At 34.4% G+C, this 17,649-nt stretch overlaps 2 protein-coding genes and 1 long non-coding RNA gene across 8 annotated transcripts; 1 reads left to right on the top strand and 2 right to left on the bottom strand.

Annotated features, from left to right (window-relative positions):
• Positions 1-213: 213 nt before the first annotated feature.
• LOC107953213 (uncharacterized) lies at positions 214-1,357 on the top strand. The gene is made up of 2 exons (XR_001699121.2): positions 214-721; positions 1,011-1,357. It is a non-coding gene; the product is annotated as an uncharacterized lncRNA (long non-coding RNA).
• A 1,385-nt stretch (positions 1,358-2,742) lies between these two features.
• Positions 2,743-9,369, bottom strand: LOC107953212 (NADPH-dependent diflavin oxidoreductase 1). 5 transcript variants are annotated; one of them, XM_016888449.2, is made up of 12 exons: positions 9,069-9,369; positions 8,915-8,992; positions 8,694-8,798; positions 7,972-8,063; positions 7,024-7,208; positions 6,448-6,545; positions 6,075-6,149; positions 5,860-5,970; positions 5,047-5,181; positions 4,767-4,886; positions 3,802-4,018; positions 2,743-3,701 (listed from the first exon to the last, which is right to left on the bottom strand). In XM_016888449.2, exons 1-12 carry the CDS (start codon positions 9,207-9,209, stop codon positions 3,172-3,174), a joined length of 1,887 nt encoding a protein of 628 aa, XP_016743938.1. In that variant the 5' UTR covers positions 9,210-9,369; the 3' UTR covers positions 2,743-3,171. The 5 variants fall into 5 exon arrangements, with proteins under 5 accessions (XP_016743938.1, XP_040973710.1, XP_040973711.1 ...); XM_041117776.1 differs by lacking the exons at positions 8,915-8,992; positions 9,069-9,369 and having other exon boundaries at positions 7,972-8,128; positions 8,694-8,803; XM_041117777.1 differs by lacking the exons at positions 8,915-8,992; positions 9,069-9,369 and having other exon boundaries at positions 7,972-8,096.
• A 2,859-nt stretch (positions 9,370-12,228) lies between these two features.
• LOC107953209 (protein disulfide-isomerase 5-1) lies at positions 12,229-16,841 on the bottom strand. Of its 2 annotated transcripts, none has more exons than XM_016888447.2 (5): positions 16,520-16,841; positions 16,112-16,170; positions 15,795-15,970; positions 14,296-14,401; positions 12,229-12,540 (listed from the first exon to the last, which is right to left on the bottom strand). In XM_016888447.2, the coding sequence occupies exons 1-4, from the start codon at positions 16,628-16,630 to the stop codon at positions 14,307-14,309; spliced, it is 441 nt and encodes a 146-aa protein (XP_016743936.2). In that variant the 5' UTR covers positions 16,631-16,841; the 3' UTR covers positions 12,229-12,540; positions 14,296-14,306. The 2 variants fall into 2 exon arrangements, with proteins under 2 accessions (XP_016743936.2, XP_016743937.2); XM_016888448.2 differs by lacking the exon at positions 12,229-12,540 and adding an exon at positions 14,001-14,106 and having other exon boundaries at positions 16,520-16,810.
• Between the last annotated feature and the right edge of the window lie 808 nt (positions 16,842-17,649).

Raw genomic sequence — 17,649 nt, 5'->3', positions numbered from 1 at the left:
TAATTAAATTAAATATAACACATAACTTGAGAACAATATGACATAAAAGAATTTTTTTAAATAATAACTCTGTTTTAAAAACAAATAGCAATAAAATACCAAGTTGAAATGAGGTAAAAAGGATTAGAATAACCTAGAATATATGTTTAAATAAAAAGGGTTATTTTTAAAAAAAAAAGAATGTTAAATAAATTTAAACCTAGAATTATTGAAATAAAACCTAATTGAAAGGGATAATTAACAAATAAAACGGATAGCAAAATAAGGGTCAAATCACAGTGCGCGCCAATGCACGGGGACCAAAAGTGCAATTGATCCAAATCCCAAAAGGCAACACCTAGGTACGGATTAAATTGAAAGGATGCGCAAGGTTCAGGGAAAAGTTTAAAAAAAAGTAAAATGCAATAGGGGCTAATTGAAAGCTGGCGCAAAGGGAAGGGACTAGACGCGAAATTCCCCATTTAATGCGCAAAGGCACGGATCTGGGCCCTGGAGCGGGTTGACGCGCGGATCCCCCTCCCCCTTAAACTGCGCAGTTTTGTTTGCAGCAAAAAAAAGGTCTTTTGGGCAAAATCCCCTTTTGCCTTTCAATTTTTTTTTTAAAAAAAATGGCCCCCTATCCCTCTGCTAAGGTTTCGACCCTGCTTTGGGGAGCCACATAGGAGGGTCATCGGCGCCTCAACGCCTCCACCTCCGACGCCGAACCACAGGGAAAATCCAAGTGAGCCTTTTCCTTTGATTTTTGTTTAAAACTAGGTTTAAAATCAATTTGCAAAAAGACAAGAAAAACAAAAAAAAAAGAAAAAAAAATGCGAAAAGTGAAAAAAAAAAACCACCTCCTGAATCTTCAATTTGGTTTCTATTGAAATAGCTTGCTCGTGTATCTATTTTTTTTTGTATATTCTCTGCTTTTGTATTCATCAAATCCAAAAAAAATAAACGATCCCCTTTTACAAACGATTTGTTTAGATTTTATAGCTGATTTTTGCAACTGTTTTTCACATTTGCAGGTACGTGAACAAGCACGTCTCTAACGTGGCATGGTGGAAGAGTGCACGACGCGCAACGTGCGGTGCCTAGGGGCTGCTTCGGTGGCGGCGGCTAAAGGCTGGTTGCTAGGGTTCTACCAAAAATGTTTTTTGGTTTTGGGCTTAAAAGTTTGGGCTAGGGTTTAAGTGTTTGGTTTGGGTTTCAATTTTGTATTGGACTGTTTGTATTTTGGGCCATGGTTTAAAATTTGGGTCTGAATTTGTAAACAAAATGGACTATTTATTTTGATTTTTTTGTTTATGGGCCCCGGGTTGAATTTGGCCAAAACAATATCAACAGATATGGATGCTCTCTTGCCCTCTAAAAATTCGAATCACTTTGTGGAAATTTTTGAAACATTTTGTGCCTACAAAATCGAGTTTATATAACAAGAGAATTGCGAATGACCCTCTATGCCTTAGATGTTATCAAGCTGTTGATGATGTGAACCATATTCTACGATACTATGATTTTGCAAGGGGTTTAAGGCTAGCTTTACACTATGTTAGCCCAGGTAATAATGAACAGATCGACTTTCATGAATGGTTATCATGGATGTTTGAAAATCATTCTGCGAATAGAAGAGCGGAGATAGTAGTGGTGTTGTGGGTTATTTGGTATGCTAGGAATAAGCGTATACATGAGGGTACAAACCAAAGGGTGGGGGACTTGGTTGCCTTTGTTCGTGGCTACTGTATAGATGTTGAAATGCTTGTTGCAAGTATATATCGGTCGTCTCCACCTCAAGCTGTTTGCTGGTCCGCTCCTCTGATATCATTTGTTGAGATCAATGTCGATGCCGGTTTCTCCCTTACACAATGAAAAACACGTTCAGGAGTAATTATTAGAGACGAACATGGACAAATTATGGGGGCATGTAGGCATCTTACCTTATAGTCACCTATAGTGTTTGCGGCAGAAGCTCTAGTGGTGGTACATGGGTTAAGGTTTGCACTTGATTTGAGCTTCCAGTTAGTAATACTAAAGAGTGAATTCAGGTCGGTCATCCAAAAGTTAAACGCAAGCTTGGAAGATTTCTCAGAAATTAGTGCACTTATCTAGGAAGCAAATGAGCTTTCAAAATTGTTTTTGGACTACCGGTTCACCTTCATAGTTAGATCAGGAAACTAGGTTGAACATACAGTGGCTCAAAGGGGCATGCCAAGAACGGAAGATTGTTTTTGGATGGAGGAAGCACCGTTGTTGGCCACCTTTGCCGCTGACGAAGATAGAAGATCGCTCGATCCGCCTTAGTCCAGATTTCAATAGGCTTCGAGTTCAGGAATTTCTTGATATCTTTGTTTCCCCAAAATTTGCTTGAAGGTTTAGCGCTGGTTAAAGTCTCCTTCAGAAGAGAGGGCTCTTTTGGGTTTGGCTTGCTTTCCCAATTTTCTTTATAGTTTTCGTTTTTTTATGTGATTTATGTTATTATTGTTCTCTCATTTAATAAAGTAACCGACATTATTCTCAAATATATATAATAATTATCAATAAACTTTAGAAATAAAAATCCAACATTCAACGATTTCAAAATAAACAATAAATTAATATCATCTCATTCATCAAACAAGAAGTTCCGTAAAAACATAAACCAGATTTTGCCCTTTTTTTCCTCTTTCATTTCTTTGTTTTATACATTCTTCTTTTATTAATTTATTAATCTTTTTTACTTTAAATTCTTTAACTATCAAAAGTTGAAGACCATGTAAAGGATGAAAAAAAATAAATTTATATATTTTTAACATTATTTATACATCAACCAACGCGATAAATGTGACGTCCGACAAGCCAATACGTTCAATATAGACTGAAATTTTCACCTATGTGAAACAATGAATTAGCATTGGAACAGTTTGCACCAACCAATACCGCCAAAACCGGTACAGAACCAACTATATTGGATTCAAGTCTACTTAAAAACCAGAGATTTAAATGGCAACAGCTAAGAATTCCAAACTGGAAACCTCAATAATGGTACTTTTCTTGAGATTTTCTGTTCTCGACCAACAAATTTTGCACACCTAAACATACCACAATCCAGAACAGTAACAGTAAGATAAATCAAATCGTTGCTTTTTATATGGTTTCCATAAATTGCCTCAGTACCTTCAATTTTGATCCCTTTACTCACAACGCCCAGTCTCATGACCAAGCTTCAACATGATATTTACCAGCTTTTTCTAAGGACCTCAGCCATCTCACCGCAGATTCCCTCGGAGCCCCACTTTCCTTAGATATAATCTCCTCAAAGGCTACCATCACATCTGATGGCATTTTTGTTGAAGACCCTGCAACATAGATGGCCGCTCCCTCACACAGCAAATTCCAAATCCTTTCACTTTGTTCCTGCATTTTATGTTGGACATAAACCTTCTGGGGTTGGTCTCTCGAGAAGGCAGCGTAAAACCCACCACCCTTGGCTTCTGAAAGCACTCCGTCATTTTCTGAATGGGAGAACCAAAAATCTCTATACAGAAAGTCATTATTCTCATTTCGGCAACCAAAGAAGAGAAGAGTTGGAGCAATTGTACCAGATTGACTCTGTACAGCTCTTTCCTCCACAAATCCACGAAAAGGTGCACAACCAGTTCCAGGACCAATGACAATGAGGGGAAGCGAAGGTGGTGGGGGAGGCAGTAAACCCTTATGAAACCACACTGGAATGTATATACCTGTTAGAACAAAATACCGCATCAGTAAGACTAATACAAGCTATATGCATGACTTGGAACAAGGAAAGCAAAAGAATCGGAGCTATCTAGCACATCGTACTTTGTTCAGGATCGAGACTGGCCAGCCATGTTGAGCAGAGGCCTTGTCTTTTCCGCTTGAAAGGTGTTGTCCATGACACGACATCCACAGTCAAATGCACTTGAGTTGGGTGAGCCAAAGGGGAAGAAGAAATGGAGAAAGCTCTGTTTTTCAGTGGTGGAGCCAATTGCACAAACCACTCAAATGGCATTTGCACAGAAGGGAAATCCTCCAATACCTTTTATCACAAATATTGAGACCATTTCTTTTCAGCTGAAGTTGGACTCTTTCTTTAAAATCATGCAGTGTTTAGTACACAACTGTATGGAGGGTAATTTCATGCTATCCTACTTTCGATCATATCGACACCAAAAATGACAGAATAAAAATTAACCTATTAGTAATAAATCTCACACGAGCCAAGCATAAGATATGATTGAGATCACCTAATAATATCTGTGCTTGCTTATCTTAACTGATTCTAACCATTCAATCAGTATATATACCAAAAATACTAAAAAGAAGCGAAAATATAAAGGCATGCATAAGATACAAGAATTTAACATTTCTAGGTATGATTTAATATTAAGTTTGGCACTTACCAATCTACAACTAAAATATCTAATGAGCATTGCTCTAATTGTTCAGAAAATTAACAAAAGAAGACTATCCTAATAAACCACTACTTGTAATGAAAATCCTTCCTCTGGCAAGATTTAAATCATTATCTTCCAAAGTCTAGCCCTGCTTACATGTACCAATAACTAGAGAAGCATCCCACTAACAGGAGGCAATTAAGAACAGAATGATGCCAAAAAATGTTCCACTTCTAATTTTAGGTGTAACTTTCAAAATTTATACTCTACTTGATCAAAAATTAAGGAGAAAATAATGAAATTCAAAAAGATCAACATACAAAGGACGAGCATTAAAATAAACCAAAAGCAAGAAAATATCATTTATGTAAAAAACTCACTTCACTTTACCTCCAGAACAGTTCTTCTTTCCTTCTGGTTGTACTGATAAAGATCATCTCTTCCTTCAGGTGAAGCAAAATACTGGAGTCTTTCTTTCTCATGTTCAGCAGTGGCAAAGAAGCTCATCACCTGCAAACATTGATGTCAGACCAGAATCAATCATAGAAACCTTTGTGATTTTTATTTTTTTTCTCAAAAATAATCTTTAAGACCTTTCAACAAAGCATTTGAATGAATAGCTCAATACCATGATGGAAAACCAAAGAAGTTAAAACATACAAGATCTTGCCTCGAAGAAATAGCGCCTGGGAGAAGCAGATGTGACATCCATTGTCAGTTCCACAAAAGTTCTTAATTTAATGGGTACATCCAAAGTATTTACATTGTTGTCAATATGGCGGTTTTCCATTTCTCTAGGATGGACCTGAAATAAACCATATTAACAGCACAAGGAGGTTAGTATATAGCAAGATCAGGTTTCGAGGTTTCTTATGCATGTGATTGGGACAGGGCCAAAAGAGTTTACACAACCACAATAGACAATATTACTTATTGTAGAAACATGCTTTCTACCTTGACTGAAATAAGTCAAACCACGAAAAGCAGTAAATAACTCTTTTCATTGAAAAACTTTTTCCTTCTTCAACTTCCATATTTACTTAAAAAAAATCTAAAAATTGTTCTCATCATAAATTATCATTTAATTGACAAAGGGTATAACTGGAGCAATATAGCATAGCATACTCTTTCTTTTCCATTTCACTCCTTAACAAACAAAGGATTTTCATAATCCCTTCCTTTGCTTTCCCCTGTTCATTTTTAGCTATCCAAACAGTGGAATGAAGCAAACTTCCCCTTAAAAACATCTACTTTCCTTTCTCTTCCTTCCTTTACAAAATCTAGTCAAAGCATAATGTTAGGTAGAAAGGGGTAAAAGTTTTCTCAAATAAATCATAAATCTAAGCTTCCAGGACAATCCCTAAATGAATGCTGTAAAATTGTTTGAACATGTAGTCTATGCAAAATCTATAATATTGATAATGGACACATACAAATCAGAAAGAAGGATTACTACCATATACCAATATGCAAAAGAACTTACTGTTATTAATGATTCAGGATCCAAATTACAGCGCTGTATGAAAGAATCAACTGCTGCAGGACTCTGTGAAGGGAGAACCTCTAGAACATCACCAATTTCATATTTAATCACCTACAACATATAGAATAGAACAGAAACATCAAGCAACTAACAAGGCACATGGTTTGATTCGTAAAGATGTACCCAATAAAATGGAAAGAACAGAAACGACCTACCTGAGAAACAAATTCAAATTCAAAGTGACGCACATCTTTTTCGTGGCTTGCTCTGGTCAATGGGAAATTTTTCACCTGCAAAGGAATATTAAAACATCAGGGATAAGAAGAAAGATAGACCAAATATCACCAAAAGTAATATTTATGAACAGTCCAAAGACCAACCATGGGAAGCAACTGCCAAAAAGATTTTAACCATCATTAAACAGTGGATAAATATGACTCCATGTGAAAACTGTGCCATCGTTTAGTATAATACCAAATGGGCAAGACAGATGATTGAACAAGATGGTCACGGAATATGAATTTAAAATGAAGAACATTGAATTAAATAACATAGATTTTTATCAAAACATAGAAAGTATACTACTACCATTTTGAGAAAGGCATCAGGCTTGCATTTCTCATGAGGAACTTTTCCGGAAGACATTGAACGAGCCCTCCCAATTTGCATCTGAAGGTATTTAAAATCTGAGAAGGTACAAGACAAAAGCATGTTATCAGAGGAAATACAAAAACAGAAAAGAGAAAAGAAGATGAAATAACTATATCTAGGAATCAACCAAGTGCACAAAGGTTTCAGTCAGAGAGGACATTGGTTGAAACCGAATAAAAAGGGGGGAAAACCTTCAAAAGAAAAACATTTTTTCCGCTTAATTTTTCTCTGTCAGTGAGAAGACTGAGAAGGGGAAAGTTCAGATTTTTGGCTTTGCTTTGCTTGATTTTTCTTTTTCTTTTTTCAGCCCCTGAAAGAGAAAACACTTCAAACCAAACTAATCATCTAGAGTCAATGGACAATAGTGTTGTTTTTTTTTTCCCCCATGTTACACATCTTGACGATTCAATTGCAATATGACTACTTAAACAACAATTTGGTATTAGCCTGTTCTGATTTTTAGCATCCCCTAGCTCAATACCCTTCTACTTTTTTCTTTTCTTTTCGAGTTACCTGTTGCAGTTGATAATCGGGAATCAATGTCATCGACATTATGATAAGTGACTTGAAATTTCGGCAGGCCAATTAATTCCTCATTTGAAACCAAAAAATCTGGACCTTTTGGAAAGAAATGGGGCTTGATCTCATTTAACCTACTCCACAATGATGATAACCAAGGATCTAAAGCAGCTTCATACCTGTGCAAATATCAATTAACATTTTATAAATTAGAAGGAAAATATATTATCCCAGTTGAGTTTCATTTTAACTCACATTTAAAACTAAGCATCATTAAAGTTCCAATTTTTTTAAAAAAGAAAAACTATCCTATATTTTGGAGGGTGAAGAAGAAATCCATATCTCTTGCAATTCAATCTAAATGATTCTTAAGTCTATTTGGCACTTCTAGTAGTAACAACAAAGATTCATGTCTTATTTCAACTTGGATGATCTTGGAATGCATTTGTGGCATAGAGATATCTCTTAACCATGAAGTAAAAAGTTTGTGTGACATAAGCCACAAGGTTCCTCAAAGCTACCCTATGCTTTTAATCCATATCCAATCAGCTCTAAATGACAGTACGTAGCTTCTAAAGTTTTTAATGCTTTTCAGAATACCAGTGTTGATGTAAACTATCCACTCTCGGCAGTATGCTTTCCAAGAATGTAACCATTAACCAATGGACGCTTACATCTCTCTTTAAAGCTAGGTTATCATCTATAAATCAGTTAAATCTCTCTAAAACCTAGATTATCATGCACACTCCCCAACATTTTGTTTCCACAAGACTTTATTTACTTGATTTCTGTATGGTTTTTGCAGCATGTTCTAACTTCTAAAAGGTTTTGATTCAACAGTGAATCATTTAGAGAAAGCAGAAATGAGAAGAATATTGTAGAAGAAACTACTATCAGACCAAGTTAAATGACATTCTTCTTAAAAGTACTAGATTATAATACCCTGAAGGATGCTGATCATCTCCCAAACCTTTCTCAACAACAGCTGTAGCCCCAAGGTCTGAAAGTCTTTTATCAAGCTTCTTTGCAACAAACTGCAGCCACCACATGCCAAACTAAGTTTCGCTCTAATTATGCACCAGGAACAGCGTCAATCAAACTACATGCCAAACAATTTAATAGAAACTGAAACAAGAAAGCCATAGAAAGCCACCGTATTCATAGCTTATGCTATAAATCAAATTAATATCAATCACGAATGTAATCATGCCTTACAAATGTATAACAATCTCATTAATTAAACCCCGGGGTTATACGAGGTCGAATGCGGAGTCCGGATTTGAATCCAACTCTAAAAATCAAAATCCCATAATGTGTCTCGAGACATTAATACATGTCTCGAGACTGGCCTCCCTGTTTCCCTATTTTTGCTTCAATGTGAAGATGTCTCAGGACATCGGAATTAGTGGCCTTCATTAAGCAATATGGATAATAGTAATCCGCATTGAAAATAGGCATTTGGTAATAATCATAATGTCATCAAGAGTATATGAAGTCATTGGGTTCCTCAAACATTGTACTCCAAGATGAGGAACATTAACAAAACTGATATAAGCCACAAAGAATGAAGAATAAAAACAAAATATAATATAAATAATTGTTATGTGAAAAACAGTAGATATGAATTTAAAAATGCAATAAAATCAACTGTGGAAAACCATTACATTATATTTTTGGTACCCTGAATCTCCTAATCCAAACACTGCATAGTGAATTCCTTCCAACCAATGGCTGCCAAGATTTCTTTGCAGAAGAAACCTCCAAAATACCTGCAATATAATACATGTATGTATATAAAAGATTAGGAAAGCGAAAACAATAACTTTGAGGCATACTAGGAACAAAAATAGGATATTTGAAGAAAAATAATTACGGTTAGCCTTGCCTTCATAGAATCTGGAGTATCCCCTTGGCCTGTGGTAGAAACAACAAAAATGACAGTGTCTTCAGCAGGCAACGAATTCTGCAAAACAGTATCAAGTAAGTTACTCAGAAAAATAATTTTAAATGGAAAAAGAAAAAAGGAAGAGATAACTTACAGCATCATAATCGTCGGTTGAACGAATAACGACGGTGCAGGCTCTTCGCTCAGCTTCTCGTGCAATACGCTCGGCTACATCTAATGCGTTTCCCGTCTGAGTTGCGTATAGTATGAGTAGTGTCTTCGACTTCATCTCCATTGCTAAACTTGAAGAATGAAGTGCTCCTTCTAGGGTTATCGGAATCGACGGAAGATTCAAGAAGGTTCGCGGAAAAAGCGATCGCGGGTCGGGTTAAGTTAGAGGTTACGTCCAGATGCCTTCAGAACCCTTAATTCTGTGCTTAAACTCTTTTGGCACTTCGGTACTTGTGCTATTTTTTTAATCTCCATTTTTACTTTAATGTAAATTACATAAACAGTTATCTGATTATTAGAAATTTTATTGTCAAGTCGCCTAACTTATCAATTTATCTTTTTAGTCCAAAACCGTTCAAATAAAATAAAAAATAAACCCAAAACGGTACCGTTTTGATAAGTTTTGGGTGCTTTAAAGCCCCGAAGAATAAAGGGGCAAAGCTTTCACAACGGCGGAATGCGTCGCTGCAGGGTTATGGGAGGCGCTGCCACCTCTGCCTCGCCTTCCGTCGGCTCTGATTTCGGGAGCAACATGCTCTGGTTCTACACAGACGACGCTCCGGGCTTGAAGATCTCCCCTACCATTGTCCTAGTCATAACTCTTTGTTTCATTGCCTTTGTCGCCGCTCTCCACGTTTTTGGCAAGATATATCGCGCCAAAGCTGGAGCTGGATTATGAATCGTGACCCGACCCGGTCTCATTTTTTCTGGGATCTATGACCTGTTCTTGAATCAGTAACTAAAAATAATCAAATTACACTATTTCCCCATTTTTTTAACTTTTGATACTATAAATGATGGATGGGTGGCAAGCTTGTAATTATCTAATGTTGTTTGATCCAGTTAATTTTCAAATTTTCATTAGTGTTCTTACTTCTCTGTTCACTGTTTCTGCTGTTATAATAAACAACAATCAAAGAAGGTGAAAATGTATCAGATTATTAAGATTTTAAAACACCGTTTTGGGGGTTAAAAATAGTTTTTTTTAATTATAAAATTACGTGAAAATTATGGGAAAAAAATAATAGAAAAAAATACATATCATTAAGTTAACTGCCACATTAGTCTACCATTAGTATTTTAACGGTTTTAGACTAAAAAAATGAATTGATAACTCGGATAATTATTTTGTAATTTTTTAAAATTAAATGTCTTAATAAGAAATTTTTTAATAGTCGAGTGACCATTTATATAATTTACGTTTTATTTTATATAGCAAAAATAAAATATAAAGGCTAAAGTTAATAGCAAAAATAAAGTATATAGGCCAAAGTGCTAAAAATTATTTTAGGCACCAAAATGATAATTTAACTAAATACTATTGAGTAATATTCTTTTTCCGTATCGTATTAAGGGGAACGAAGAGGATATTTATACATGTTTCTACTGCTACTAGTACAAATTACAATAGGGCCCACTATTTTATCTCGGTCTTGGGATCGATGGCATTGACATTCACTGTCTTTGGTGTTGACATTCCCTAGGCCTCTCTTGGCTTTTTAGACGCATGTCTACAGAGCAAGCGATCCTTTCTGATCTTGGGACTGACTCCTCTAACGAGCCTCATACCTGTTAGTTACAGGCGGGAGTCTCTTGTAGGACTGACGATCCCTTCTGCAAACATAACTTGCGACCTCATTCCTGCGAGGCTAATGCGAGCCCTCCATGCGAGCTTTCTACGCGAGTTATATTTGCGAACATCTAGCATTCCAGCAAGATCCCAGCAAACTATCTCTATAAGCGAACATTCTTCTTTTGGGTCGAGTCTATCTGAGTCGGAGATTCGAATCCTATTTGGCCATTTGGGCTAACAGTTACCAAATCCTAACAAATACAAATGTGAAAAGAGATTAGGTCAAAATAAAAAAGGGTTAAACCTTAGTTGCTAGTGGATAAAATATCTTTGGATTTTTTAAATGCTTAATACGGTTTTTGAGATTAGTTGCATCAAAAACATTTCAGTTATTAAAAAATTATACTAGCTACGATTAAGAGAAAGTGGAAATACTAGACAGGAGTGTTAAATATTTATTAGTTGCTACGATACGGTCGTGTCGAGCTTTCAAAATTATACTAGCTCAATAGTCAGAACTCTCTGGATTGTGGATTAATCTGAGCAAGTGGCTGCTGTTTTTTAGCCATTCAGGGCAGATAAGAAAAAGACGTTGGAACTTGGATGTTTGATATTTTAGGGGCAAAGCAAATTGTTTGACCACTGGGTAAGTATTTGGGACCCAGGTGGGCTTCATAAGTAATAAGAAGCTTTTCTTTCAATCGTTTCTCAAGAAGATGCAATCAAAACTGGCAAGTTAGATATCTTCATACCTTTCCCAGGGAGGTAGATATACATTAATTCCAAGTGTCTTATTTTTAAGGTCAAATGCCCATACTTGGATTTTCAAGGCTAGAAAACAAACAACTAGGTGGGAAAATACCACCCAGTTTGGGATATCGGTTTCCCTCCAAAGGGTTTCACTTGAAAACAAGCTTGAAGGGGTAATTCCTTCTAGTTTAGGTAATCGAGAAGCTTTGATAGAGTTGTATCTTAGCGGCAACAAGCTATCTCGAGAACAAGTCACTTGAAAATACAGGAACTACATGGCTGAGCAGAGCTGGGAAGCAACGGCTAACTTGACAAGCGTAGGACTGTGCTGACCCGGCGATGGCTGGGTGAGCCGGAACCCAAACCTAGAAAATAATAAAATGTTTTATTTTGATTAATAATAATTATTAAACAAATTATATTTTAATCCTTTAAAAAATTTTTAAAGTGGTATATAATGATAAATTGTGCCAATCCACACGTAAAAAAAATATATCATGTCAGATTTCTGTTAAATTTTTTAACAGAAGTAGTCAATATGAACAAATTATGTAACATATACATCTAAATTGCAAACTTTTTATTTTAGATACTTTAAATGAAAATTTTTTATAATATCCAAAAATATATACATGTATATGGTAAATAATTTAAAATAAAAAGAATTATTTTACTATATGAAATATTTAAAATTTAAAATTAATTTAAATCAAAATAAGTATTAAATGCATGACCCACGACAAAATTTAGACCGTCCATCTTGTCCAAATTTGAAGTTATCCAATTTCATTTTTGTATAAGCTTTACTTTTGAATATTATAAAACAAATACAAAATCAGATCCGGAAAATCTCAGAACTGTTCTTTTCCTTTAAAGGAAAAATTGGTTTGTTTTACTAAAGATTAAAAATTCTGAAATCCAGACATGTTTTAAGCATTAAAAAAAAAAACATCAGATCCGTGACAAAATCCAGAAAAGCAAATAACACGTGTAGGCTGGGGGTGCCGTCAAAATTTAAGCATCCCCTAGTAAACGACCATCAGTACCCTGTTTCTGCTCGGGAGTTCCATTCCTGCATGGATGATTATGCATCAAGCAGTGATCCAAGAACATGCTGAATTACAGTCGGTATGTAAAACCAATTTCCCTGAGTAATATTTATGAAAGATTCTACAGCAACAGGGCAAGATATAAATATACATATATATACACTTGCAACTTCATGCGATGCAAGAGATTTTATGTCTGTACTTTGTGCACCATAAATTGGAAGCATGAACAAGTGATTTTAGTGGTTTGCAACTCAGATGATCATCTATCTTGTGGAACTATTAGCTGCACTGTTCTAAGAGGGAGGGATCCACTTACATCAATATAAAACTCAAATGAGTTTTACACCATTTTTAAATCATTAGATCAAAATTAATGAGTTAAAACACATCTTTCCTGATTTTCATTCGTGGTAAAACATTAAAAGTTTTCTTTCTGGCATAAGAACTTCCTTTTCGTTACTACATTTTTTTATTTTTTATTTCCAATGAAATGGATGAAGATGAGCAAGATCCGCAACAAAACATTAACACAAATGCAGAGGTCATTCTTTTTTGGTTCAAATTTTCCTTCTCAGCATTATATTTCAATCACACTGCATTGCAATGCTTTAGCTTTGATATTATATTTTCAATACGAAAAATGTTGAGATGGATTGAAAGTTTAATTTCTTGGTACAGATAAAATAGTTAGCACAAGTAGCATAAAGCTTGAGCTCAATTCGAAACTCAAGGTCTAAAATTCGTTTTAATTAAGTTTGAATTTTATTTTTAAAATTTGACATAAAAATCAGATTTTCTTTGTATTTCATTTGGTTAAGCTTATTTATTTTATAGAAGAAAAAAATAAGTTCTATTTTCAAGCTTGATTTCAATCTCGAATTTGAGTTTTCTTGATTTGTTTAATAGTTCTAGAAGTTCAAACTTACGCATATAAAAACAAGTACGAAAATAATGATTTCAAAAACATATTTTAATAAAATAAAAATTGAAAATGGAGATAATTTCTTGAGGACTAATGATCTTGCTCATCTTTGTCTGTTTCAGTGGAACTGAAAAAAGAAAAAAATATATATATATTGCAGCAATGAGAAGGAAAATTTTTGTGTGCCAAAAAGAAGAAAAAAATTAATATTTTACCATTTATGAAAACGAGGAAAGATGTGTTTTAATCTCAGCCCTAAATTTTTTTTTTGATCTAATGGTTTAAAAACGGTGTAAAACGGATGTAAGTGGAACTTAGATGGTCCTATCTTGTGGAACGTATCAGCTGCATTTTTTTACATTGGATCTTGGTTTCATAGAAGCAGATTTATACTTCCAAATGAGAAGAATCCACTTGCAGTGATGTAAATAACATGGTTTTACACCCTCATAACTTTTTCTACTATTGATATTTTAATGATCTAACCGTTAAATTTATTAATATAACCATACTTGTCATGCATGTAAAATTTCGCATCAGTCTGATATCTCTATCATGTTAATTTAAAATATTAATATTAACATATATTTAACAATTGGGAGTTTTTTTACATAAAACAAATAGTTAAAAAACATTTCTTTACTCCAAACTTTACATGCACGATCTGCATGAAAAGAAAGTGAAATATGATGGTTGGATTGTTAAAATATCAATTGTAGAAAAAATTATGAAAGGGTGTAAAGTAATATTAGTTTTGCACCAGTATAAGTGGATCTCTCCTCCTTCCAAAGATTTCAGGCAAATTATATAAAGGAAGAACATCTAAGCACAATGCAGAGACTTTGGTGCTTACCTTTTGAATGATTATAACTCTTGATCAGTGTCTAGCTGTGCTTTTTCTGCTGCCTTTTCTGCTTCTTCCAAAGCAAATGCTTTTAGCGATTCTACATCCCTTTTCCCTAACATTTTGCATGACATGCAGCGGGAAAATAATTTAACACCAAAAATAGTTCCGAAACATAGTCATTTGAAATCTTTATTAGCTGAAGCTTAGAAGTTAAACCCAAATATATTTCACGGTGAAAAGCAAAACAACTATAAAGCATCATGCAACAAAATCAGATCAATTACAAATAACCAGATTTATTCTACTCGCTGGTTTAGACTCATATTCAGTTAAAATCGACTCAAATCAATCAGAATGGAAAAGAATATTCGAGCATTCCGAAGATTAAAATCAGGCTTCCTTGAATGCCAGATGCAAATCACAAAAAAACCCAACACCATGTTAGATAGCCTTTAAAAGAAAAGCGTTGTACACTAAGGAAAATTTACTATTTTAAGCAGAAACAGATTTACGATAAATACACAAGAATACTCACGTCAGACATTTCACGACATCATAACCATTAATAACGGTCGGAGTTCCAAAGAAAAATGAACTCAAACTTTTGGCAACATGATTCAGTCACTAATGTAACAGATGCTAATTTTAGAACAACCAATGGAACTAGATTGTTGTGCCATGCACACATGAGACGATATACATGTGGTTTACTTTTCAAGTCTTTCAATTCCAAAGAAAAAAATGCTCAAGAAAAATAGAGGAGAACAAAAATGATAAGATGAGAGATATACAACCACTTATTCACTTATTTTTCCCAACTGAATTTGCTTAAACCCAAAACAGCCGGAGCTCCAAGAAAATACACAGCAGAAGACAATTCTCCATTTTCTTCCTACATATAAAACTTAAAGGGTTCTCCAGATGTAGGTTAACCATCCCAGGTTCCTTCTAGGCTTCTACTGTGTTTTTTATGGATCTTTAGAATGCACTACACAACAACTGGTTTATGTGATTATTTAAAAAAAGCAGACATATCCCTCTCAAGAAGCAGTTGAGGCATACTTCAGGACAATGCCAGCCTCTCAGACATTGGATCCAGAAGAACCGATAAGCAGCACACTAGATGCACTAAGGACAGGGTAAAGGTACCTTTTAGAAGAACTCAGGCAATATAGATAGGCATTAGATAAAGTAGTTCGATCGTATAGAGATTACTCTATAAAAGGTTCTACTCGATTGAGCCTCTTTGCTTCTACCATCAGAGTACACAGTTGACCTACACTAATACCATACAATGCCTATTTTGGTATGTTTGAGTATCCAATCTAGGTCTCAAAAGCATTCAATGCCTAGTGAGTTGAAGAAACTAAGTGTAAAGGTTGCTAATTACTAAGTACAAATGGCAATATAACATTAATCCTTCATATACAACACAGAGAGAGGATCTTGAGTTTGAACTGAACTTCAATGTTTGCATTAAAAAAGAAGTGAAATTAGAATGTCACCTTGATATTTAGCAACTTCTTCGCCATCATAAAAGAGCTTAAACGTGGGATATGAATGGATGTCTACTTTAGTGCATACAGGTTTGCTTACACTGCAATCAACTTCTCCAATCTCTATTTCGTCTTCTCCTTCCATTGCCTTTCCTAACTCATCCCACAACGTCCCCAAGTTTTTACTGAAAAAAAAAAAAAGAAAAAGGAAAAGCAAAACCCATTATTATCACAAGTCATTAGTAAAAAAATTACAATGGTGGAAGCTCTATAATCAGGTCTAGCTCGATCCAACAAAACTAATAAACCAGGCAGAAAATTATTACCAATGTTTACACCAAGGAACACAAAATTTCACGAACCAGGCCGTGTCTTTCTCCTTTACCTGAAAAAGAAAGGAAATTCAATATATACTTCGAGTTATTTATCATAGGGGGAAAAAGAAACCCCTAAATCCGAATTCATATACCCAATTGTTAACCAGTGGGATTTTCTGTTGTGCAATATGTCAAACTTTGAATTTGAAAAAGATCAATAACCATCGAAGAGAATATGTTTAAGAAGTTGCGCAAAGGGATAAATTAAAATCGAAATGAAATTAAACAAAATTGGAACTGATCACAAAGCTATTAAAATTGGACAAAAACAAACACAAAAAAAACCCTAAAAAGAGAGCTTGTTTGATTTAAATTGGGGACATTAAATGAGGGATAAAGGGAGAGTAAAAGGGTTACCTTGTCGGAGAAGGTGTCGGGAGTTAGGGTTATGACTTCCGCTTTTGCGTGAAGGGTAATTGAAGTCAAGAAAAGGAGGAGGAGGAGAGCGAAACGACAGTCGTTTTTCATGACTGGTGAGCTTTTGTGTGTGTTTGTTGGGTTAGAATCGAAAAGCGGGAGGAAGAGATGTATTGTAAGATATGTTGAGATTTGGGAGTTTTAGTTCTCTCAGTTCTCAGTTCAACTCAACGGCTCCGCCGAGAGACGGTAAACAAAACAACCCAACGAAGCTACATGTCACGTGCCTTTTCACCTCATTCTTTTTCTTTTTCATGGACTCAGGCCACCTTCTAGACTTAGGCCCAAAATATAATTTCATTAATTTTTTATTTTAATTTATTATAAGAATAAAAAAATATTTAAATAATCATTGTGATTTTATGTGTTTAAATTTTTTTTTAAAAATTAAATATTATAAAAATAATTTTTTAGAAAATATATATTTGCTAATTAAATAAAAATCGGTCTACTTTATATAAAAGTCCATTAATTCTGAAAAATAATTGAAAAATAAAAGAATATTTTAAAGTTAATGAAAATAAAAATGTGAAAAACAACTCATTAGTAAAATATTAAATAATTAGAAAAAATAATTTTTCATTTGAATATGAGTTAAATTTTATCTACAAAGAACTATTACTTTAATACTTTATTGCCTTTGATACACAATTGGAAACTTTAAGTGCTAAATTGATATAAAAAAAATTTAAATACCAAAATGACAATTTGGTGCAACTTTGGGGGCTAAATATAATGTTAACCTATATATAAGGTTAATCTCTCACATTTAATTTTATTAACTATAAAAAATTAATTTTAACATTATTAACTATATCATATTTAAAATAAAATCTTATTTATTTATTTATTTTAAAACATAATATTATTTTTTTAATTTCTCCAATAATATTTAATTATTTTATAGGTTTATAATTTTATTAATCAATAATATGTTTGTTATCTTTTAAGTAGAGAAAACAGTATCTGCTGTGGCTTGGGATGGCGGAAAGCGGTGGTGACGGTGGAAAAGGGAGGGACGAGGCTTCCCTCTTAGCAGAAGAACTAGTGCAATTATCTGTGAAAGGGTC

The sequence above is a fragment of the Gossypium hirsutum genome, chromosome A07 (assembly GCF_007990345.1).
Source record: "Gossypium hirsutum isolate 1008001.06 chromosome A07, Gossypium_hirsutum_v2.1, whole genome shotgun sequence".
NCBI classification, from domain to species: Eukaryota; Viridiplantae; Streptophyta; class Magnoliopsida; order Malvales; family Malvaceae; genus Gossypium; species Gossypium hirsutum.
Note: the sequence above shows the minus strand (reverse complement) of the source record. Positions and strands in the feature narration are given on the sequence as shown.